This window comes from Aulonocara sp. 'chitande type north' Nkhata Bay, linkage group LG18, assembly GCF_057382095.1.
Source record: "Aulonocara sp. 'chitande type north' Nkhata Bay isolate Kocher_YH1m ecotype deep benthic linkage group LG18, A_spYH_male_GT1.1, whole genome shotgun sequence".
NCBI classification, from domain to species: Eukaryota; Metazoa; Chordata; class Actinopteri; order Cichliformes; family Cichlidae; genus Aulonocara; species Aulonocara sp. 'chitande type north' Nkhata Bay.
Window position 1 is genome coordinate 10,363,289 of NC_141361.1, and position 23,740 is coordinate 10,387,028.

Here is a 23,740-nt window from a genome sequence, read left to right on the forward strand (position 1 = left end):
AATTTTAGTTATTTAAGTACAAAAAATTGTTTCAGTTAATTTTTGTATGTATGTATGTATGTATTTAGAGTATTATCTTTATTTGATATGACTTAACCAACATGTCATTGTTTAATTTTGTTAACTATATTGGTGTTTTGGACATGACAGAAGAGAGTAATTCAGTTTTCAGACACATTGGGAGTGATACAGTCCTGCAGAGCAGAAACTGACTTGACTTGTGATGCTAAATGTACAGTTATCAAAAACATCTTGTAAGGGGGAAATCCATTTAAAATAAATCAGTAGTTGAATGAATTTAATGTAATGTAAGCCACTGAAGCTTTTAACCAATAAACAAAGCCTTTATTTTAGTTTGTTTTATTAAAGTGTTCAAAATCCTGTGGGATGAGCTTCTTTTCCTTTCAATGAAAGAGAGAGATTATATATTTCCCCCCGCTTTTTCTTTTTTTTTTTTTTTCTAACATCTGCCAGAATGTGTTCTGGGTAATAATGACAGTGCTTCCTTTTACAGGTAGAGGGCAGACTGTCAAAATGAGAACTTTGCACATTATAAAAGGAGCCACATTTTCAGTATTTAACAAGAATCGGGTCAGGTGTAACAGGTAACCATATAACAAACTTGACTGTGAATGTCACCCCCTTATTTTCAACTTGTAATGCCAACTAAGGAGCCAGTTCACTGTGTAGGCTTTTCCATTTTCATTCCTCATGACTCATCCTTGAGGTGCACATCAAATGTTCCCATTTCACTTCCTTCTGCAGACACCATAGCGTATTAAAAACACGACAAAGATGGCCCAACTCACACACTTCATTTGTGTTCATAAAAGGACCTTTTTATTTTATCGTTTCCCACAGATACACAGCGTACTGCTGTTCATTTTCCATTATTCACGTCATACAAGTCAGGAGCGGGTTAACAGTACGGTTTTACAGCTCTAATAAAGCACACAGTACTGTGTTATTGATGCAGCAGTACTTACAACAAAAAGCTTTTAGTAGGATCAGTGATGAACAGGAATAGATAGCTGAGAAAGGATTTAAAGAGGTTTAACAGCACTGTGAGCAAACACGTATATAACTGCTTCCATTTCTCATGCAAATAATTGTATCATTACTACAACAAAGTAAGAGTGGAAGTGTTTTCATTTTTTTTATCCTCTCAGCGGAACTGAAGTGGACTCACACGCAGACCAATCACGTCCTTGCCGATCTCCGTCGCCTAGAAAAAGAGGAAACATTAAAAATTAGTGGGTGGGGGGGGGGGGGGGGTAGTTATAGCAGAGATGGGCATTTAAATAAATAAAAAGGAAAAGTGAAGGCAGCATATTTAATGATATAAAAATAGAAGCAGGAGCTTAGAAGTGGTTAATAAAATTTCTGCTACTTTGTCATGACAACCACATCTGAAGATTTGAAAAGGTTTCCACTCACTAAGCTGAAAGTGAACTTGACTGATAGTATTGCCTTTTTTCTTGCAAATCTTCAACAGATATTACTGTATTAATATTATTTATTAATAATTATTGTTATTATTATTAGCCCTTATTCCCTGACTGAAGAGAAAATACCTTCAAACATAAACAATTTACCAGGTGTTCTCATTAAAGATGGTTACAGTTTCAGATCTGAGTGATCAAGAAACTTGAGCATTCAGACCAAATGTTCTCTCCTTTACTAAATGATGGTCCCTAAAATTTTATATACACATTTGTTTGGTCTACCTGTGTGACCCTGCAGATCTGGCCTTTGTAAGGGGGGCAGTAGCAGGCTCCAGACAGAGGGCACTTCTCAACGGGGCGTCCACGGTACAGGGGAACGTAAGAGGCAGCGCACAGGTCAAATGGATTGTGGGGGTCGTAGTTCAACTGGTGGGCGTCTGTCAAGTTCTTCTCACAGGCTGCCAAAATCTTGCGAGTCTAAAGAAGGAAATATTTTTGCAAAGGAGATGATGGCAAGAGAATGACACCAGCACAATAAAGGCCATCTAATAAAGACAATTATAAAATAAAAAAATAAGTTATGAGTGATGAACAACTAACCTGCTGTGCAACATCTGGCTTGGGCCCAAGTTCGAGGAGACGTCGTGCGAAGCCTGCAGCTGTCTTAAAGTTACGCAGTTTGAAGAAGAGGTTCAAAGCTGTGCGCAACACTAACACCATGTGGACTGGCTGGAGATTACAGTGGGTGAAGTAAGCAGCCATCTGCAAGGAAAACAAACATTTTTTTGAACATTTTCATCATGCTTTGGTGATTTTTTTGTGTGAATCAGTGAAAGCTTCATTGTGTTTTTTTTTACCTCACACAACCTCTTCTGCTGTTCCAAAGTGTCTTTAGGCAGCTTCTTCCTCTCAGTCTCCATGGTCAGACCCACTATGTACTCTCTGCATATTGTAATCAGCTGCTGAGCCTAAAACACATACAACCCAGTTAAGTATCTGAGCACATATAAATGTGTATCAGCATGTCAACAAAATTAGTTTATCTGAAAGCCACAGGAGCCATGAGGATCATACAGGCAAGCTTATTAGGTCCATTACAAATGGATTTTAGAGATTAAACAGATCAGGTTCAAGGCATGCTTGTTGCTTACCTCTGCAATCTCCTGTTTGTTATCAACCACCAGCAGGGGTACAGACAGAAGGATGACTCTGAAGCGCTCAACGGCGTCCTCAAATCGTCCGGCTGTGGTCAGCTGGTAGCACTGCTGCAGGCGGGAGATGAGATCAGAGAGACGCAGGCCCACAGCAGGCAGCCCCTGCTTTGCCCCACAGTCCTGAGAAGAAAATCAAAGATAAAAAAAGTCATTTTCTATTTTGTGGAATCAATTAGAAACTATGAAGAAAAGGAGCAGATATATCAATAAAAAATACATCCACCAAATAGACAGCTGTACCTTCCAGTTCCTTTGTGGGTGCCCACGCAGGCAGGGCAGGGACGGCAGCCCCAGGTAAGATGTGCGTCCTCTGGACAGAGTCTGCATGAAAAGCGACTTATAGGGGCCAAAGTCCACAACTCCAACCTGGTCGTGGAGCAGCTATGGTAGAAACAAGCAACAGTAATTAACCATTTATGCCTTCCTTTTTAAACGATGATATATGTTATCAAAGGGAACCAAAAATAAATAAACTGTGTTGGAAAACACTATGAGCGGACCCTCATTGCAGTTTCAAAGGAGCCGGCCAGGATATGATCCACTGGCAGCTGGGAATTGTTGCACCACATCTGGGTTGGACTTGTGCCCTTGGTTGGTGGGACAAAGAAGCCGTCCTCTGTTCCTCCACCTGCACCAACTGGTACATCCTGTTGATTGGTGTAAAGATAGTATAAAGTACTCAGCTTTATGTTCTTTTCACATTTAATATGAGAATTTTTCTCTCTCTCACCAGCTCTGGAGGAAGATCCAGGTCTTCCTCAACATCCCATCCTCCTCCTTCCTCTTTCCCCAATCCTTCCTCTCCTAATCCTTCCGGAGCATCCACAAAGCCATCTGTGAAGAAGAGAGGGAAAGATACACATTTAATATTTTTAGGCTCAAGCAGTACACTGAAAGTTTGAAAAAAGAAAAGAAAAAAATAGAAAATGATTTGTTAAAATCAGTCGGAATTTACCTTCATCCAGCTGAAGCTCAGCATCATCTCCCCAGCCCTCGCCTCCTGAAGTATCCATGTCCAAGTCGGCAGCCATCTGACCAGCTTTCCCTACAACAGGTGAACAACAGGTGCCCATATTAAATCCCACACGTTTCTACAATTACTTCATCTTTGAATTCCTTTAAAAAAAGCAACACTGTTGCATATTAGAAAGATATTAAAAAAAACAAACAAAAAAAAACAAAAAACAACCAGCTGTTTTAAAAGCAATCCAAGTCCAGGCAGAAAACTCAGCTCAGACCATGGACGTGAGTCTTTGGATATCTGGATCCAGATTGTATTGTGATATTTTCTTGAGATCATCAAAGGGATATCTCAGTTTTTCTTATTTAAATCTGGTATGTATTTGCAAAGATATGTCAAACATTATCCTATCTAGCAATGCTAAAGAATCGTTCCAAATATTCATCAGCTGATCACTTTCAGGTTGGGCCAAGTTGCACCTCTAATAAGGTTTTGCTCCATATGCAACTTTTGACTAACCTGCTAACAAACAGACAAAACCCAACCAATCACATAACCTTGTTCGGAATTAAGTATTAAGTGTCTCCATTCTTGGTTCCATTTGAACAAAGTTAACATGGATGAAACTTTAAAGTATTATGTTCCTTTTCAGTCCATCGTGGCTCTTGACTTACCCTTTGCTGCAATAGCTCCCTCAAAGAAGCCCTTTGAGACGGTGAGCAGAGGCCAGTTAGTGTCTAGAGGGTTGATGGGTGGAGGTGGCTGCAACAGCTGTGCATTAGGATCAACCTCTGGCACCTAAAAGTTACATAATAAACCATTTTTAAATTAAAATTAAGCAATAATTATGTTATTTATCAACATGAATTACTGTATTGTTAAAAAAAAATACATATTAGGTTCACTGCTTCTGCATGTTATTGTTTCCCATAATTTGTGTAGGAAGAATGTTTTGTGAACACACCGTCTCCTTTTCTGGGTCAAACGTCTCTTTTAGTGCCTCAGCCTCTTCATCCAACCCGTGTGTGGCTGCAGTCAGGTAGGCCAGAGACTCTGCAAGCATGCACACAAACAATTTTGCATGATAACTTGTCATTTTACTGCCATAAAGGCTGGCAAACAAAATACGACAGAATATGAGTGAATGTTGACAAATTAACTCACTTTGTCCACAGTTCTTCAATATTCTAACCCTTTCGCTGACGTCTCCCAGGTAGAGTGCTGCCTGGTAGTGACCGCTCATGTCCTTTCTGATCTCAGCTACACAGACAACACAGCCATTAGAAATACTGAAAGAGAACATACACACCTTTGCAACATGTAACATAAAGAATAGACATCCTCACTCACCAATCTTCATCATCTTGCGTAGCTTGGCCAAGTTACCAGTGATGAGGTAGAGGAAGGTGAGCTTGTCAAAGTTTTTGGTCCTCTGATAGCACATTTCCACGACCTGGTGGTGACCCTGCAGCAGTGCTGCCTCACCCAGACGCTCCCAGCAGCTGCGCTCATCCAGGGCTTTGGCTGCTTCCAGAGCCACCTGGAAGTACAGAGATGAGATTTTTAATTTTGCACACAGATCTCGGTCTCACTGTGATTTGATTAGAGCTCATCATGCACAAGACTTCCATCCTTATCTTAAAAAAATGATAGAATAGGTACAGCAGTCTTTGAGTACTGCTGCCAGCTCACCTCGATGTTCCCACACTCCAGAGCCAGGCTAAAGCGCGTCTTCTCATCTTTGACGAAGTGCAGTGCTACCTCGGGGTAGCCCTTCTTCTGCAGATAGGCAATGATGGACTGACCTACCAGTTTGGCATTGCGCACCATGTGGAGCACCTGAAGAGTAACAGGAATGATCTCAGAATTAGGAATCAAATGATTCCTGGCAAAAATGTAATGCTGTTTAATATGAAACTCAGATTATCACTGCACAGTTCTGGTGTTTAATCTCCTTAAATATACTCAGATTATCACTTCAAGGACACCACCCTTAAGAACCGACCTCATCATATTTGCGATTGACCAGGGCCAGTTTGAAGCGGTACTCTGTGGGGTCGATGGTGAGCACACGGGGCCTGCACTCCCTGTCCAGGCAATAAACGCTGTTGCCTCTCACGCGGGTCACATAGATGGGCAGGTCCAGGGTCCTGATGATGCCATGATCACTACAGGAACACAAAGAATATCCTAAGTTAGACATTTTACACTGAACTGATGCTTTCTAACTGTGAAAGATTTGAGCTTTTCTGTCCAGAGAATTTAAAGCAAACAAACTTGTATTTGTCTTTAAAACATAAAGTTGGAGCTTTGTTTTTGCTCAAATCTCTAACTATTCTAAGTCACTGCTGTGCTTATTTTAAAAGACATGTGGGAGCACAACACTATCAAAGAAAACAAGCACTAAGGCAACATTTTAGCTCACAACTTTCTCAGTGACAGCTTATTTTGTTGAAGCTCTACAGGTCTGTGTTAAGAAGTTTCTGTCCCCAGAGACTTGTGCCTGTGGGAATAAATTAACACTGCCTTTTCTAAGCAGCACATACCCAGACGTGAGGGCGTATTTGATGTGGTTGGAAGTGGTGTAGATAAAGACTCCGCTCTCATCCCAGGCTCCACTCTTCACTCTGATGTTCTCGTGAATGTTGCACAGACTTTCCAGTTTACGGTTGCAGATCATAATTGCTGAAGGGAAGGGAAGAAAAAAAAAAAAAAAAAAAAAAGAGAAAAATCAGATTTAGAGCTTCCTTTGAGAACCAGCAGAGAAAACTTTCAGGTTTGAATATTTGTTGGTCAAATCTGCAGATATACATCTCATCCACTCACCGTGTTTAGCCAGCAGAGCCACGTGGCTGGTGTCTGCGCTCCACACCACGTACTTGACCTTAGAGATTTTCACGGTGGCCAGGGAGCGTTTCTGCTGCACGTCAAACAGCGTGACGCCATCGGCATCACGCAGCAGCAGTGAGCCTGTCCCGGCGTAGAAGATCTCCTCACAGCTCGGCACCTGGACTTTCTTCACAATTTCATTCTTCAGATTTTTAATCAGCAGCTGCAATGGAGAAATGAAGAAAGCACTGTGATGAATAATTATAGATTAGGACAAAAAGCAAAGTAAAAAGTTTTCTTCAAATATTTGCAGGCTTCACAAGTCACATAATGGACTCTTGATTGTTTCATTCGGAGATTAACGTGCCAGACTGCCTTTGATCGATCATTTGTAAAGAACAAATGATTTACTGATCAACACTTTCAGTTCTTTTTATAGAATTAACCAACTTTTCAAAAAATCTTTTAAAAAGGGATTTCCTATATATTTCACTGCTTTGTAAACTTTCATATGCACTTACAGAGTGCATACGGTCCAACACAGCAAATCTGTTCCTGGCCACCCAAACGGCTGTCAGACCAGAAGACCTTTTCCCCTCCGGTGCTGGAATTTAAAAAGAAAACGCAGCCTCTTGTTACTTCATTCAAGGAGATACAAACTGGAGGCATATAACATTCAATAAGTAAAGGGAAAAAAAAAACAAATGTTTTTAGAGTGTGAGAAAAAACATAATTAAACTGTTGGTTTTTTGTTTGTTTGTTTTTTTACCATCGGGGTTCTGAGAGTCACTTTCTTTGGGAATTGAGTACAGGTCATAGGTGCTGTTCTCCAGGTTGGTTGCTCTCTGCAGGAGGTAAAGAGCATTTCGATAAACAGATGCGAACCAACACACTTAACTGAGCAGTAAGAGATTAATGTGTGCGAGTGCATTTTCACTGAGAGATACTTACAGTGCAGAGCAGGACAGCATTCTCAGCGGGATTATAAGACATGCTGAACACTGGGAACTTAGACCCACTAAGTTAAGGAGAAGGTAAAACAGGTAAAATTGTTATTTTAAACTAGACAGATTTTCATTTAAAAACAAAAAACCCACGAACGACAAAAAACAAGCACTAGCCCATAATTTCTTAGACCAATTTCTTTTTGGTCTAAGAAAGGAATTCTAAGAAATTGCACTCAAAATGCTATCTCATGCACACCACACCTACCTGCGCAGCTGCATAACAGCCGTGTCTTTGCTGCTGTTGAAGTCCAGCTGGCGGAGGAAGCGATCCTTGACGTAGTAAAGCATGTTGCCATGTACGGCGTAGGCTGGACGTTCACGCTCCAGCTTGAACACAATCATACCACTGTCATGACCTTAAGGACACAAAACAAACCATTCGTCAGTGCAAATTTCACACGTACACACTGTATTTTTTCCCCTCCTCAGGAAATACATGCTAGACATTTCCTGTTATTAGGCCATGTGAACTTAAGAGAACCATTAAAATCTTCTTTTTTTTTTTTTAATTTTCCCTGATATGCAAAGGATCAGCTTCAAAACTAACCAAACAACTACTTTGCAAATTGATGTTTGAACTGTTAATGTTCCTGTTTTGATCAGATCACTGTCAGCACTTACCTGCAGCAAACAGGTTGAGGTTTGGGTGGGCACCCAGCACCCAGAAGCGGTCGTGATCACGGCGGAAGGTCTGTACTCCGGTCCTTTTGGACATGTCCCACACCCGGATGCTCTTGTCCTCAGAGTTGGACAGAATGAGCTCCTGGCGTGGGTGGAAGATGGCACAAGACACGTTGTTGTAGTGCCCACGGCATGTATCGAGCTCCCATGCCTTGGACTCTGAACACAGGTGGGGGGAAAAACAAAAAAAAGGAGAGATAATTAAAGACAAAAAAGAAGCAGAAACATTTACAGCAGGAAACAATTAGTGAAGTAGTCAGCTTAATGAAATACCTACTTCTTGGCACATAACAGAAAAGTCAGGGGTTTTAGCTTCTGTGAACATCAACTTCTAACACTCATGTCAAGTCACTCACCATTCATCCTCCAGATCTTCACCTGCCTGTCATCAGCTCCAGACACAATGAGAGGCATGGTGGGGTGGAAGGCTGCCCAGTTGACCCCACGATCGTGACCCTGAACATAAACATAAGCTCAAGTCACACAGACAGCTGTCATAGCATGGCATCAATCTATATGAAACTAAACTGTGTTACTCTCCGTGAAGCCATTATAGTACCATTAAATAATTAATATATCACACAGAAATCATAAAATAGTACATTAAAACAAAACCCAAGCAATGTAGTTTTATTACCTATAACTGAATATTTCTGACCTTAAGTCATAATCACATACCCCTAAAAAAAACAAAAAAAACAAACAAAAAAAACCAAACAACCCACAGATTCAACTGCCAGCTCGGGCTAAAAGCTGGTGTTTTCCACAGACAGAACTGCATCATGGACTTTTTTGATGATTTGAAGAAACCTCATTAATGCTAATTAATCATTAAAAAACAAACAAACAAACAGGAAATCCAAACAATATGTGAGCGGAAGACTACAAACTGACATTTCCCTGTAATGAGATACCAGGAACATATGAAGGCTCCCTCACTGGTAACCTTTAAAGGCTGATTCACTCAAATGACCACAACGTTTACAAAAGCTACAAAGTTGCTTCTCACCTCGAGGACGTGCTTAACAACAGCATCAGAGGCACCAAACAAATCAACACCAGAGATGCCGCGCACCTCTGTCTCCACAGCACCTGGAGACAGGTTCTTCTTCCTCAAACCTGGAACCATCAGAGAGCACCGCGTGCAAAGGGGGGAGCCATAACCAAATTAGACAGGGCACAATAGAGGATCGGAACATGGGAAAAACAAGATACACATTATTTAGATATCAAATTTGGAGAATCATCATTGGAGAAGAGAGGCCACAAAAGGGGGGTTTAAAAAACAGAGCGCACTTTTGTACTACTGAACACACACACAGGTTTGAAACACACCAACACAACCTCTGCTTTCTCATTGACTGCCAGCTTGAGTCTGGAAACAATCATTCCTGCAACAGTGCTTTGATTGGTTTAATTAATCATCAGATTACAGAAGAAACCGGAGTAACTTGTGATTTGGATGGATAGCAGAGCAAGGTAGCTGATTATTTCAGAGACTCAGCAAAATCAGGAAATGAAAAAAGATGGAGAAAACACAGCTTGTATTCATGATTCTTGCCTGTTAAAACAATGTGGTGAGCAGATAGTACAACAGCACAGAGAGAGATGACATGGGAAACAGAAATGACACTAGGAACCCATGTGCAGGTGTGGATGTTTCCAGGGAGAGCATGGGATAAGGAGGACACAGGGAGTGCGTGGACTTGGCTGATGGAGGTGGAGTGGGTGGTAGCTAGCATTGTAAAGGTGAGCCTCGATGGGGCGTTGAGTATCAGGACTATGAGTCTTGGAGTTTGCTTTCTTAAAGGCTCATGCACATTTCAGTCACAATGTTTAAATGACGTGCAGTTAGTATAGTCTGAAATGCCACAATTACTGTTTAGGAATGAGGATGACAACAATAAGTTGCAATGACTACAGGAAATATAAACCTGTAGTATATTTCATGTTATTTTTTTAATAGTAGAGCCAGTCGTGCAAATGTCATAGGTCACATAGAAATATGGGACAGCCAGAAAGTTTAAGTGTATAAAAAAGATTAACTCTTTTTTAACCAATTAATGTTTTTTGGATGCAAAAGCAGTATGGATTTTCTATATTGTGAGTATGAGTGCAAAGTGACCCCCTTAAAGCTAAACTTTAAACTTACTATGTATTTATCATAAAAAAAATGAAAACACATGCTGCAGTTAAGTCATGTGATAGACAAGTTAGAAAAAAAAAAAAAAAAAAGTACAAATGGATGCAACCATGCTCAAGTTAAATGACATAAACCCAGGATTGGTGAATGTTAGAACTTATGCATGTTCACATGAAAGGAAATGAAAGGAAATGAAAGCAAATGAGTGCAGTTAATCTAAAGACAAGAAACAGGAGAAAGAAAAATGACAAGATTTTTACAGCATGCACAGGCACAGAAACACCTCTCCAATTATCCATCCATGTGGATTTTATCCTTTCACTGTGTATCTAACCCAGAGGTGGGCAACTCCAGGCCTCGAGGGCCGGTGTCCCTGCAGGTTTTAGATGTGTCCTTGAACCAACACAGCTGATTTAAATGGCTAAATTAGCTCCTCACCATGTCCTGAAGTTCTCCAGAGGCCTGGTAACGAACTAATCATGTGATACAGGTGTGTTGACCCAAGGTGAGATCTAAAACCTGCAGGACACCGGCCCTCTGGGCCTGAAATTGCCCACCCCGATCTAACCTGTAAGGCCTTTCTCCTTTCAGAGCTTTTATTTACAGTGTTGTATTAAAATAATAAAAAAATAGCACACCATAAATTTGTTCCACTGCATCTAACTCTCTTACCATCTATCAAAAGAGAGGTGTTTCTGCAAACAGCCCACAGAGTTTTATCCTCTACAAGTTAGAGAGGAAGAAGAGGTTTAGGACTTCACTTCAGTCCTGCTCCTGTTTTCTTCCTCCTCATCTGTACCACTCTGCTCCCAACCCCTCCCCCAAAACCCAGCCCGCTGTCCTCTGGTCGGCCATCCCCAGGCCCTCACCGGAGATATCCCACACTCGCACAGTCTGGTCCAAACTGCCCGACACCACCAGGTCCTCAGATGGGTGGAACTGGGCACACATCACGTAGTGATTATGGCCAGTCAGCACACTGCAGAGAAGAAAGAAATAGGAAACATAAGAAATCAGAGCAGACCACTCATTTTCATTATTGTAAATTTTAACAATTTTCATTCTTCTGTTTATTTAAAATCTCAATTAAACATCCTAACTATGTGCAAGTTGTGAGAAACAACAGTTTAAACTTTACACAGTGTCTTACCAGACACACGTCCTGGACTGCCAGTTCCAAATGCGAATCGTCTGATCATCTGAAGCACTCAGAATCCAGGGGTACTCCTACAGGCAAGGTGACAATTAATGTAATAACTTAAGTCTAAATTGTTCTAACATAAAATACAAAAACACCCAAAAACAGAAAGAAGTACTAATCCAGTGGGGTGACAATATAAAGGAAAACCCCTTAAAGACAAAGTGTTTACCATAATATGTAGTACTGTACTGAATCCCAGCTTTAGTGTTGTTTACATTTGTACAGTGCTCCACCATCACAAATACAACTAATGATTTCTATCTTGGACTTGGAGACAACATATCTTAAATGATGGGCTAAGATCTGGTGACTGGAAAAGCCATAACATACAAGTTGCATAATTTAATCTAATCCAGATTGGTGGAGGCCATTCTGGAAGAGAGCACTTCACAGGATAAAAGGTGATAATTTTGTATACCTCCATTGATTTGGACAAGTAGTTCAAAATATGAGAGTCACTGTGGGAGTCAAAGGTTCAAGGTTTTCCTATAATTTGTCACTTGTCCATTTTCTATGTTAAAACGGCAGGACAACTCACATGGTGAAAGAAGGTGGTTCTGATGTAGTCAAGATGCCCAAGGAGGGTGAAGAGACAGCGCCTCAGCTTGTAGTTCCACACCTGTACACAACAAGAATATTTACTCAGCTCTCACCTAGGTTTCATATTACAGTAGTGCATTAAGACATGGCAGCACCTTTGACGTTTAGGCAAAATATTAGAAATCCTGAGTATGAGATACTGCCTCAAACCAAATAAATACAAAAATAAGCACTTGAACAACATTTATCCAGCTTCATGACATTTAATGAGAGTCTTGATGCCACAGCAGTCCCACCTTGATTTTGTAGTCATCTCCTCCAGACACAAACAGTGGCTGCTGCTTGTGGAAATCAATCCCTCTTACAGGCCCTGATGTGAGATACCACATTAAAATCACACCTCATTTCCATTAATAACACAGTTTGTAAGCTAAAGCAGCGTACTCCAGCTAAAACACCGTCTTACCGTCATGCTCATCGAATTTGTCAATAAGTGTACACATCCGATAGTCCCACAGCTGGATGACTCCGTTGTGCAAACTTGCAAGAACCCACGGCCGTTTGGGATGGAAGCTCAGGCCTGAAATGTAAAACAGCTCATCAGAGCTCTTACAGAAGAGGCTATTACACTTCAGACGACCAGCATCATCCTAATTTACAGCGGCTTTTTAAACATGCAAAGTGATGTTAGCCGGACAGCTAATTTACAGCGGCTTTTTAAACATGCAAAGTGATGTTAGCCGGACAGCTAAGGACACGTACAACTACTGTCCATTTATCGCTACATCTGAATAAGACATAATAAAGACAAATTAGTTACAGACAGTCGGAGAAAAAATCTATTTAAAAACAAGAATAAAGAGAGAATTCTGGCTGAATAATCAACCGAGGACGATAACGTCAACTAGCTAACGTTAGCTTCTTTGCTAATAAGTAGCTAGCAGACTCTTACCTTTGACACGGGCCGACTTCGTTTCAAATTTTGTTAACATCGTTACTGGTGAACCGCAAAGCTCTTCTTTTTAATGCTGAGACAAAACTCAGTCAGAGCAAATAATTAAAAAGGACGAAACTTTGCAGATTGGTTGAATCAAGCAGCCTGACCACCTTCGCCCATTTAGTTGATTCTCCTTTTTCCTGACACGTAGTCCGTTTTGTCTTCCGGTTTTGAACAATAAAGTTTTGCGACGAAAATCTGACGCAGAAAGTTCCACGGCAGCGGCGCGTAGAAATGTAACCCATAGACAAGACATCCGCGACTAAATGCCGTCATAAAAAATCTAATCTGTAAATTGCTAAGCACTTCCTAGACGTACGAAATAAGTATACGGACTCGGATAAAGAGTCATTAGCTTCTTTAATAAAGCGGTAAAAATCTAAGAGACAAAGAGGTTATTCTTTAAAATGTCAATGTCATGAACTCGCAAATTGTATGAGATTAAAGTGACAAATTTACAATTAAAAGAACTTAATACGTATTGATCAATACATTGATTTGTTTTCTTCCTAAACAATTATAAAATTCCTTATTTCTAAAACCGACTGCAAGTAATAATTTGATGACGTCATCTGCTGCAGACACGATACGTGGCACGCGGGGGCGCCTGTAGTGTGAAGTAATGCATTTCCACTGGATTACAAAAAAAACCCCCAAAAAGCAAAAAAAAAAAAAAAAAAAAAATCAATAATCTAGGATTGCTACGAAAAGAAAGTGGACTTCTACACATTTTTTTCCTTTTTAAACGTCTCAAAATACAGTTGTGATCAGAAGTTTACACACACTTATTCATAGGCATGAATATCGTGATAATTTGGGGCTTTTAGTGATTTCTTCGACCTGTTCTTTTTCCAGGTTTGGCTGATAGGACATCATACATCTTTAATGACTTTAAAAAACAGTCAGAATAATTCTTACTGGATATTTGACAACTCTTATTGTCAGACTTGGTAGAATTCATTTATAGTGACTGGTTTCATAATCATAGTCTACAGATTTTGAGGTCAGGGCTTTGAGAAGGCCATTCCACTGTCCTGTTGGAAGATCCAACCATGTTTCAAGTTTCAAATGTGTAGCTGTTGATTTGAGGTAACATTAAAGAATTTAGAAGTAATTCTCTTTCTTCATTTTTCCATCCACTTTGTCCAGTGTACTCATACCATTAGCAGCAAAAAGCCCCAGAATATGATACTATGATACTACTTTTGTCATGTTAAAGACATTGTGAAAGAAGCCATTAAAAGCCCCAAATTACAGTGACATGTTCAAAATGAGTGTATATGAATTTATTATTTATTAATTATTTATTACTTGAGGATTTAAATTTGAAAAATCCTTTTACTTCATTTACTGCAGATTTTCTCCAGTAATGCAGCATATTTTATAAAAGGACCACAACTTTAGGATCATGACTACCGCATACACGAACTGAAGTGCAGTAAGCTTACAGTAAAACTTGTCTCTGAATGCAGTTGATTATGACACAATATTTCTACTCATGTTCCATAAGCAGTATGAAAGAAATGACAAAAATCACACCGGGAACAATTGCAGTATATCATTAGTTTTATTTTATATATTTACAGAAGAATAGTGTCAAAAAGGTTTTATTATCATCATTCTTTTTATTATTTTTAACGGTGCTGTGGGAAACATTTGCATCGGCCCTGAGAGTTGAGTCCCATCCCACACTGGGATGAAACCACAGGTCTCTGTGAACCTCTGCAGCAGAACTCCCCTCAGCTGATGTAAATCGCATCTCTTCTCAGCACATGGCTGACTGATTCCTTTCACAGAACCCTTTATTATACAGTCACTGATGGGCTGGTGCTCGTGTGATATCTAGATCTCTCTCTACAGTTACAGAAGTCAACTGTTGTCCGCTACACAAACCCGACAGCCACTGCCAGAAAGTGCCAACATCAGGTTGTTGATGTCTTACCCAATAGCGCATCTCCATGATTTAGTCACCTCTTTCTCTCTCCCTTTTATGTAACACAATGTGATGTTTACTACACTGTCTGTCGCCTTCTCTGGAACAAACATGACGCACTTTTATAGGGTTTATTTTCATGCCCTCAGGTGATTATTGTTCCCCAGCGGGGACCCCATACCAAAGGAAAACACCATTTTGCACATTGAAAACACTGGGAATCACAGGGAAGCACTTTGCACAGTAACTCTACACTATAATGATCACTTCAACCACAGCAAAGGCATCCAGGAATCATCAATCACTTCAAATCAATATTTTGGAATGAGGAATAGCGAATGGTCTTATTAAATTAGCTGGCTTAGTTTTAAGAGGTAAAGGAAATCTCTTATGAGAGCTCCACTCCTCTTTAGTTGTTTTAGTCTTTTAAATAACTAACAAATGTACACATTTTTCATAGTTTTCTAGCATGTTAACCATAAACTTTCTAAATTAAAGCTTTTATCTTAAGTGAAATGTTAGAAAACAATCACTTGGTGCCAACTAGGGATGTTATTGCAAATTCACACCATTTTAAAGCCGATCGTAGCTGAATAATAGATGAAATTTCACGTTCTAATGAAACCTAAAAACAACAACTTAAAGTCACTTTGAAAAGGCACCGTTTATACCCGTGAAGTGCTTTGATGTAAATTACCATAAGGTTGAACAGTATGTAAAAACAACACTGAGAAGGCCAGTGGTATTTTCTTCTTACAGAAACTCTGCTAAAATTAAAGAGTGAAGGAATTGTGGCAGCTGCTAATGAAAAGATGTCCAAATGTTCTTAGTTGTACCTTCTGTGATTTTTATGGAGAAGAATGTGTGTTTGTTGTTTGTGATTCCTTATGTTGCTTCTGTTTCCACACACTTTACTCTTTAGGGGGGAGAGCAGTGATGACGGATTAGTCACACTCCTGCCTGACATTTGCTTCTCATTCTGTCCCTCTCCCCCGCTGCTGACACACACAGCGACCCTTCGGCTCAAGTGCTTCAGATGGACACCACCACTCCCCTCATCACATGATGGAGCACTGCTCGGCTGACCCGGCCCCGGGGCCCCCAGGAAGATTGAGAGAGTCCATGTCAAAGTTAAAGCCAGGAGGCTGGAGAGGAAGAAAAAAAAAGAGGAAGAAGCCTATAAATATTTGTGCTCATTTCAAATCACATAAAATTCAGATTAAAACATCAACCGCAGTTCTGTTATGAAAGGGACAATCAAATGACAGCACATTTTCTTTCCCTGAAATCTTAGTGAGGTCAAACACACAATGGTGTTTTTACTTACCGCATCACCTGCTAGCTCTTTAGGTGGTTGTCCAAGGTCTTGCAGCTGTTGGTAAAAGAAACAGGATGAGTTACCAGTTTCACTCTACACATAAACTGCTTTTTTATGAGATAAGAGATAGTGCTGCATCACCTTTTGCATCAGGTCCATGATCCTCTCAAATGTGCTCTCTTTATCTGCTGCACCCTCTCCCTCTCTCTCAAAGAGCTTACAGATGTCTCCCATGATTTTGGCCTGCTGCTCATAGCGCTGGTAATCCTCTGGACTAAGGCTCGGTTTGTTGGTTTCCAGCCACTCTGGGTACTGCAAGAATGAAGTAGAGTTAATACAAATACTGAATGGGACACTGCAGAATATAATGTCTGCTATAAAACCAAAGGCACACCTTAGTAGTGATTTCCTTCAGAGATGGATAAAGAACCTCCTTAGAGAGAAGATTCTGCATGATAGACTGCATGATGGGCAGGATGTTTCCATCATCACCACCTCCTTCACCCTCCTCCAACCCTAGGCCTTCTAGTGCTTTGACAAGATCATCTCCAGCTAGTCCCGAAGACTGCAAAAAAACAATCAGACTATGAAGTTGCTCTCATTTGCAAAACCTTCATTATATTTGCTCAATTTCAGCTTGACCCACCTTCAGGTTGTCTGCATTTTTGGCCAGCCCCTGAAGGGTTTCTTTTAGACAGCAAGTGAATTCTTGTTGGGAGGCAGTGTCAGTACCTGCTCAGAATAAACAGAGTATTTTGTGTAAACTAACAAGCCAAAATAGGCAGAAGACTAGAAGTAAACTATAGTCAACACAAGCCTATATCTTACCAACTTTTCCCGCAGCCTCTGATAGCTTTTGAAAGTGTTGGAGAAGCTCCGGCTCCTCCTGAGCCAGCTCCGTCATGGCCTTCTCCCACTCCTCCTTAGCTTGGGCAGCCATGTCCCCTTCAAAGAGAGTCTCGAAGAGCTTACAGTCCTCTAGCAAAGGGGGCTGAGACAGGCAAAGAAGAGAAAACAAACAAAATCCCTTATATAGAAATAAGGAAAAACAGAGGAAGATGTTCTTCTTTTCAGTGCATCTGAATTGAAACAGTTTTGTTTTTTTATTCTAGACCCGACTCTAGCTTACAATGTTTTAAACTTGACATAAACCTGCAGCAGTCTTGCTTCCTAATAGTAAAAGAACCAACATTTGAAAGCTCAAAACTAAAATAACACTGACACTTTCTAGTTGCAGTTTTGGATAGAAAATTAACAGAAAAAGACAAAAGCACTGCTTTATCAGTCAAATATTGCCATCTGCAAATACTGATATTTACTGATATCAGGAAATAAGAAAGTTGCGATGTTTATCTGTTGTGTGACTTCAGTTTTTTGGTGGTGAAATGTTAAAAAAGTGATGAAGGACTGAAAAGACTTCAAATTGTGTCAGTTATTTCTTAAAATCAACATGTCCTAGATTCCCTAACATTAGGGGTAATAAATTTAAAAAAAAAGAAAATGTATTGGTATTCACTATAAGCCAAACTTTTATTTAAAAATTTGCCACCGTGACACCACCATGGTTGGACTCAACTCTGATGGAGATGAGACAGCGTACAGGACGGATGTAGAGAACTTGTCCCTCTGGTGCTTAGAAAATAACCTGAAGCTGAACGTCCTTAAATCAAAAGAACTCATAATGGACTTCAGGAGGCACAGACAGGTCCATTCCCCTCTCATTAGAAATGGAGAACGAGTGGAATCTGTCTCCACCTTCCGGTTTCTGGGCACCCACATCTCAGCTGATCTCACCTGGACCCACAACACCATCGCCCCGGTAAAGAAGGCCCAGCAGCGGCAGCACTTCCTCTGTGTCCTGAGGCAGAATAATTTGAACCGGAAGCTGCTGCTGGCCTTCCATTCCATTCTAAATATTATATTCTATTCTAAATTATTTCGCAAGCACCTTTTGTGCACCACTGCTGGCTGAGGACGAAGCGGCTGCAGGGTCGGGGGCTGGAGGGGCGGGCGCCTTGTCAAAATCATCCAACGCACCTGAAAGAAAGCGATGATATTAGAACCAATTCACTCAAAATGCTTTTAATGGTTTCATACTCACTGACAAATAATTATCCAGTTATTCTATTGCTATGGGATAACTGGATAACATATAATGCTGCAGCAATTTTTCTGAACTTTAAAATAGTCATTCTTGTTTTTAATCAACTCATTCTGTGTTCAAAATTTAAAAAAAATTCATTATCAAAGAAATGAGCAAAAACATAATATATTCACATTTTAAAACACGAAAGCGGTGACTTTTTTTTTTTTTTTTAAACTAACCAATTAATCAACAATCACTTCATTCTTCAAACACCAATTCTGGCCTTTAATTAGGAAAACAACAACCTGCTAAAGTTTAAACTGAGCATAAGAGTGGCAAAGACAGGTTATTTAAATAACTTAGAATATGGAATGGTTGTTCTGAAACTGCTGATTTACTGGGCTGTTCCCACACAACCATCACTGGGGTTTACAGAGAATGGTGTGAAAAGAGAAAAGATCCAGTGAGCAGCAGTTCTCTGGGTGAAAATGTCATGTTGATGTCAGAGGTCAGAGAATAGCCAGGAAGCTTCGAGCTGACAGGAAGGCAACATTAACTTAAATAACCACTCAATGCAACCAGTCAACATACAAAATATGCAAAATACATCAAACTTTGAAGTACATGGGCTATAGGGGCATAAGACAACGCCAGGTGAAATTCCTGCCAACGAAGAACTAATTTGAACATTAGAAGATTAGAAAAGGTTTGACTGGTCTTTTGAGTCTTGATTTCTGCTGGAACATTTGGATGGAAGGGTCAGAATTTGGTGTACATAACACAATAATATGTTGTCTTATATAAGACAAATGATGACTTTAAACTGAAGGAAAAACATATAAAGCGGTTTGAAGATTTTTAGCCCTTTTCTGATTGTTTTATTATTGTTATGAATGTCTTTTATATTGAAAACCTACTGTTGAGAAAGTAAAACTGTAGATGATTTAGCCTTTATACATATTTGGAAAAATAAAACTGTTTAAATCCTAAGCTGGGTTGTTTTGAAAATTTGCCTTGAACAAAATATGTAGTTAAGGAAACTGACTCCGTGTTCTGTGCAGATACACGATGAAGGGCACAAACTGAACCCGGATAAAGTTATCTGACAGCAGAGACATTAAGCGATTCGTGCTGACGTTTCTTCTTGGACATTACTCCTGCAGACCCCGGCAGGAGCACCTGACGTTGAGCTAAGCCCTGACACGATGAAAGCACAACAACAACAAAAAAAGGACACAGCGACACCACGAAGCTGCACGAAAACCCCACTGCTGTGTTCAGAAATACACACACTGATAAAATATTAATGCCGACTCTTACTGTCCAATAATTCTTCCAGCTCTGCATCGTGCCCATCGGACGACCCTCCTGGTCCTGACGCCATGATGTTGCCTTCACCAACCCAGCGCGGAAACTGCCGCTTCTGCTGTAAAAATGTCGCAAACACCTCTACGTCACTCCTCCGAGTGAGCGCCGCCTCGTGGCCGGTTAAATAGTTTACTCTGGAGCAAAGTGTTGTTTAGTGTTCTGGAAAACACGCACACAAAAGCACAAATGTTTACATGATACTTCCTGTATTTTATTTGTGTTTGTATTAGAATTTATGTGAGTTTTTAAATGTTTTCTATTTAATTGTGTTCCCCTCCTTTTTGTCATTATCCCATCTTCACCTCATTGATCTTATTTGTCCATTGATCTTACAATGGACAAATTCTGTATCTGTAAATGTATACTCATTGATAAGAAACCACACTGATCTGTACATTTAGTCAGTTTAAAACTCGCACATATTAAACTACAGTTGTTTTATTTGAGAGTTCTGATAGAGAAGTATAGAGAAGATTAGAAGGACTTGGACTGTGAATCTAGCCAAAGTGTGTGATAGAATGAAGTCAGGAGTGGCAGAGAAGTGTGAGGGCGGTGCGGGACACGTGTGAGGACAGTGAGACAGTGGTGATGTATGCAGTTTAATTGATAGATGGGTTCAAGGTGGACAGGTTGGCAGATGAGGTCAGCCTGGAGTCTCTGTGGACGTCGACGTTGGTGGCTCATATTGTGATCTATATTGAGAGCAGGCAGCAGGTGGAAGAGAGCCTGGAGAGATGGAGGTTTGCAATGGAAAGAAGAAGAATGAAAATACGTAAAAGGCAAGATAGATTACATGTGTTTGAATGAGAGGGAGACAGGTGTAAGAGTGAAGCTGCAAGAAGCGGTGATAGTAAAGGTAGTTGATTTTAAATACGTTGCGTAAACCATCCAAAGTAATGGATGGTGCACACGAGAGGTGAAGAAGAGAGTGCAGGCAGAGAGGAGTGGGTGCAGCCAAGTATCAGGGGTGATGTATGATAGAAGGCCAGCAGCCAGAGTGAAATACAATTTTAAGGCTTACAAGATGACCTGCTATGATGACATCTTAGAGATCATGGCGCCATCACTGGAAATGGTTACATCAGAGGGGCAGCTCAGGTTGAATGGCTTGGAGACAAAGTTAGTAAGGAAAGGCTGAAATGGCTGGATCATGCAAAGAAGATGGATAGTAGATATACTGATATGCATACATTTGACAAAGGGTGTTGAAGATGGAGCTGCCAGACAGAAAGATTTATCAAGACATCACATATTTGCAAAAATGCTCCGAAGTTTTTGGAGACGTCCATTTTTTGTCATGCTTTGTGGCAGCTTTTGAACATCTGTGACATCTATTAATGTCAAATCTAGCCTTTATTTAACAACATAAGCAAACTCTATGTTACAATAATTGCACAGCCATTAAGGATCAAATCAGTTTCTGAAAAATGTTCTGTTTTTTCTCCCTCTGCTTGCATCTTACTGTCTTTGAGGCTCGGGACCAGCACTCCTGTTGTTGGACAGAAAGACATCAGTAAGTATTTTGGTTTTCCAATATATTAGCAACTGTCAGTGACATTTATATTAATCATGCTGAACTTTAATCATACTTTAGATCAGCCTGTTTTACTTATTGTTTTATTTGTCCTGTGGTTTGGGGAAGTTGTTTCTTTACTGATCTTTTCCTGTCTTCTGTTATTAGACTTGAGATATGGCTGCACGATGCTGTTGCTGGTGACTCCAGTTAATTCTACAAGACATGCTGTGTAAGTAAACAAACAACAGTTTGGTCTGCATTTCTTGAAAGATCACATCCCCCAAACTTAGTTTAGAGGGTCTACACTGTATATAGTGAAGTCTGCAAGTTTTCTAACAGCAAAATTTGTTTTGTTCCCAAATCATTTTGCACATCATTAGAATGAAAGTTATTGGCCATGTTTGCATAGCCCTTTTTAAAATGATGCTTTCATGACATTATTGTATGTTGGGTGGGGGTCAGGGCTATCCAGACTGACAATTGGGACATTGAATGTCACCTCTCCGCTGGGGAGGGAGCCTGAGATTGTGTAAATTGGAGTCTGTTTTATACCAAATGCAGAAAAAAATGTTTTAAGAAAGCAATTAAGTTCATGTTCATGTTTGTTTTGTTTTTGTTCCAATATGATTGTTTGCTTGCAGGACACCAGGAGAGATGAGTCCTCCGTCACAGATGGTGTGGTCAGTGAAGATGGTCGCCTGCAGGTTCAAGCTCATTGCATCTCCAACGCACATCCACTGCCACTGTACTTAAGGGAAGTTAAAGACTTTCTTCTGCACCTACATTTGGATCACCTCGATCCATGATAGTCATTCAGGCAGTAATGCCTGGACTGGAAACAAGCCATCCTTAAAACATTACAACATTCCAGCTCCTGTGTTGGAATGAAAAACAAATGTGTTGTTTAAATTAGAGATTGCACTTGTGACAGAACAACAAATATTTTATTTTGATTATATAAGTAAGTACAAAACAAACTTGAGGTAGGCCTAAACTTATTTTCAGAATAATTAGATCTGAGAATGTGTTTCATTGTAAGATTATAACAGTGATGGCAATATAATTGTTTGTTGTTCAGCAGAACAGTGTCCAGTATGTTGGCTGTTATACTTTGTTGTGTTTGAAAATAAAAGTTGGGCTGATTTTTAACATCATTACAAAAAGTGTTGTTAATTATTTTTAATCATATTCAGGTTACCACAAATTGTTTTTTCATTTAGTTGAACTTGAAATGTTTGTCAGTAGGTAAACAATTAAAATTGTACAGTCAGAAATATCAAGTTATTCTTAATACTGCAGACTTGCAATGTATAAGTTGTCCTAACAGTCATCTTAAGTAAGCTTTACTTAGTTTTTTTGAGGCAACGAGTTTCCTCAATTTTTTTGAGTTCTGGGAATTAATTAGATTTTACAGTGTAGCCCCACAGGCCTTAATTGTTGAAATGTGAACGATTTAAATAAGTCAAATCAGTCTTGTATAAATGCCTATGTGATACCAGAGGTCGGGGGTTTCCTTTTTCTATTTTCAGGAAACGTCTCAGTTTTACAGTCCATACAAATAAATATGGTTGTCGGGGTGTCGTTGCTAAGCAACAGCATGAAAAAATATACTCCGAGTGTAAAGATTCAGAGGGAAGCGCTGACAAATGTTTAGCACATCCGGCCCGTAGCGATAGTAACGCTGATGGAGATGACAACATTGATTGTTCACGTGGGGCTTTCTAAAACGTTAACGTCTAATTTTCTAATCAGATATCAGGCAACTCAGGGGTGTGTCCAGGATGGTACGTTGTGGGGAAATCTGAATATTTAATCACAAATAAATACAGTGTAGAAAGTAGGTGGATGATTTTCAGTGTTTAAACATTAGTTTTCATTAATCAACTAATTTTCCAAGGAGCGAAACACATACTTATATAATCCCCGCTTAAGTAACACAAAGGTTTTAGGATACCATTATTATCAACATCACGTTGTTAGATGATAATTATTGATTCATTAACCTGTACGTCACTTTTACTTTGCTGCTGGAGATTATTTTACTTACTGAGCTATATATTTCTGATTGGTAGTAAAATATGCAATATAATAATTAACTACAGCTTTAAAATAAACAGCAGCCTACAAGATTTGCAAGTAAAATAAAAATAGAATATAGAACTATATTCTATCACCAGCCCTAAGCTTTTGTCCAGTGACATTATGATTAACAGTACTACAATTATTCAGTAATACTTATGTAGTTATGACCACGTGTGAATAAATACCTGATTAGAAGGAGAAAGGAAAAAAAAAATTTTTTTTAATCAAATCTTTTTTTTAAATTATTATTTTATTATATTTTAGTTGTTTATTTTTATTTACTGCTACTGGGATTATGGTTGATCTGAGCTGTCCTAACTCAAAATGCTGCAATGCAATTTCAAAGTAAGTGGAAACAAGTGATGTTAAATCGAGATTTTGAGATTAATAACCTGAAACTCTGACTTACAGATGGCAAA

At 39.7% G+C, this 23,740-nt stretch overlaps 2 protein-coding genes across 2 annotated transcripts; both read right to left on the reverse strand.

Moving 5' to 3' along the window:
* Nucleotides 1-817: 817 nt before the first annotated feature.
* On the reverse strand, nucleotides 818-13,186 carry copa (COPI coat complex subunit alpha). The gene is made up of 30 exons (XM_086271305.1): nucleotides 12,974-13,186; nucleotides 12,488-12,601; nucleotides 12,318-12,391; nucleotides 12,020-12,100; nucleotides 11,431-11,507; nucleotides 11,150-11,259; nucleotides 9,147-9,256; nucleotides 8,494-8,593; nucleotides 8,078-8,296; nucleotides 7,662-7,812; nucleotides 7,401-7,467; nucleotides 7,219-7,294; nucleotides 6,971-7,053; nucleotides 6,447-6,672; nucleotides 6,167-6,305; nucleotides 5,626-5,788; nucleotides 5,313-5,459; nucleotides 4,971-5,160; nucleotides 4,785-4,880; nucleotides 4,585-4,673; nucleotides 4,295-4,418; nucleotides 3,615-3,704; nucleotides 3,390-3,493; nucleotides 3,160-3,306; nucleotides 2,900-3,040; nucleotides 2,597-2,779; nucleotides 2,303-2,413; nucleotides 2,046-2,207; nucleotides 1,728-1,922; nucleotides 818-1,225 (listed from the first exon to the last, which is right to left on the reverse strand). The coding sequence occupies exons 1-30, from the start codon at nucleotides 13,011-13,013 to the stop codon at nucleotides 1,166-1,168; spliced, it is 3,669 nt and encodes a 1,222-aa protein (XP_086127431.1). The 5' UTR covers nucleotides 13,014-13,186; the 3' UTR covers nucleotides 818-1,165.
* Nucleotides 13,187-14,571: 1,385 nt separating this feature from the next.
* On the reverse strand, nucleotides 14,572-19,832 carry pex19 (peroxisomal biogenesis factor 19). Its single transcript, XM_086272730.1, has 8 exons — nucleotides 19,676-19,832; nucleotides 18,218-18,306; nucleotides 17,098-17,260; nucleotides 16,916-17,001; nucleotides 16,664-16,834; nucleotides 16,411-16,581; nucleotides 16,279-16,323; nucleotides 14,572-16,096 (listed from the first exon to the last, which is right to left on the reverse strand). The coding sequence occupies exons 1-8, from the start codon at nucleotides 19,737-19,739 to the stop codon at nucleotides 16,010-16,012; spliced, it is 876 nt and encodes a 291-aa protein (XP_086128856.1). The 5' UTR covers nucleotides 19,740-19,832; the 3' UTR covers nucleotides 14,572-16,009.
* Nucleotides 19,833-23,740: the final 3,908 nt, after the last annotated feature.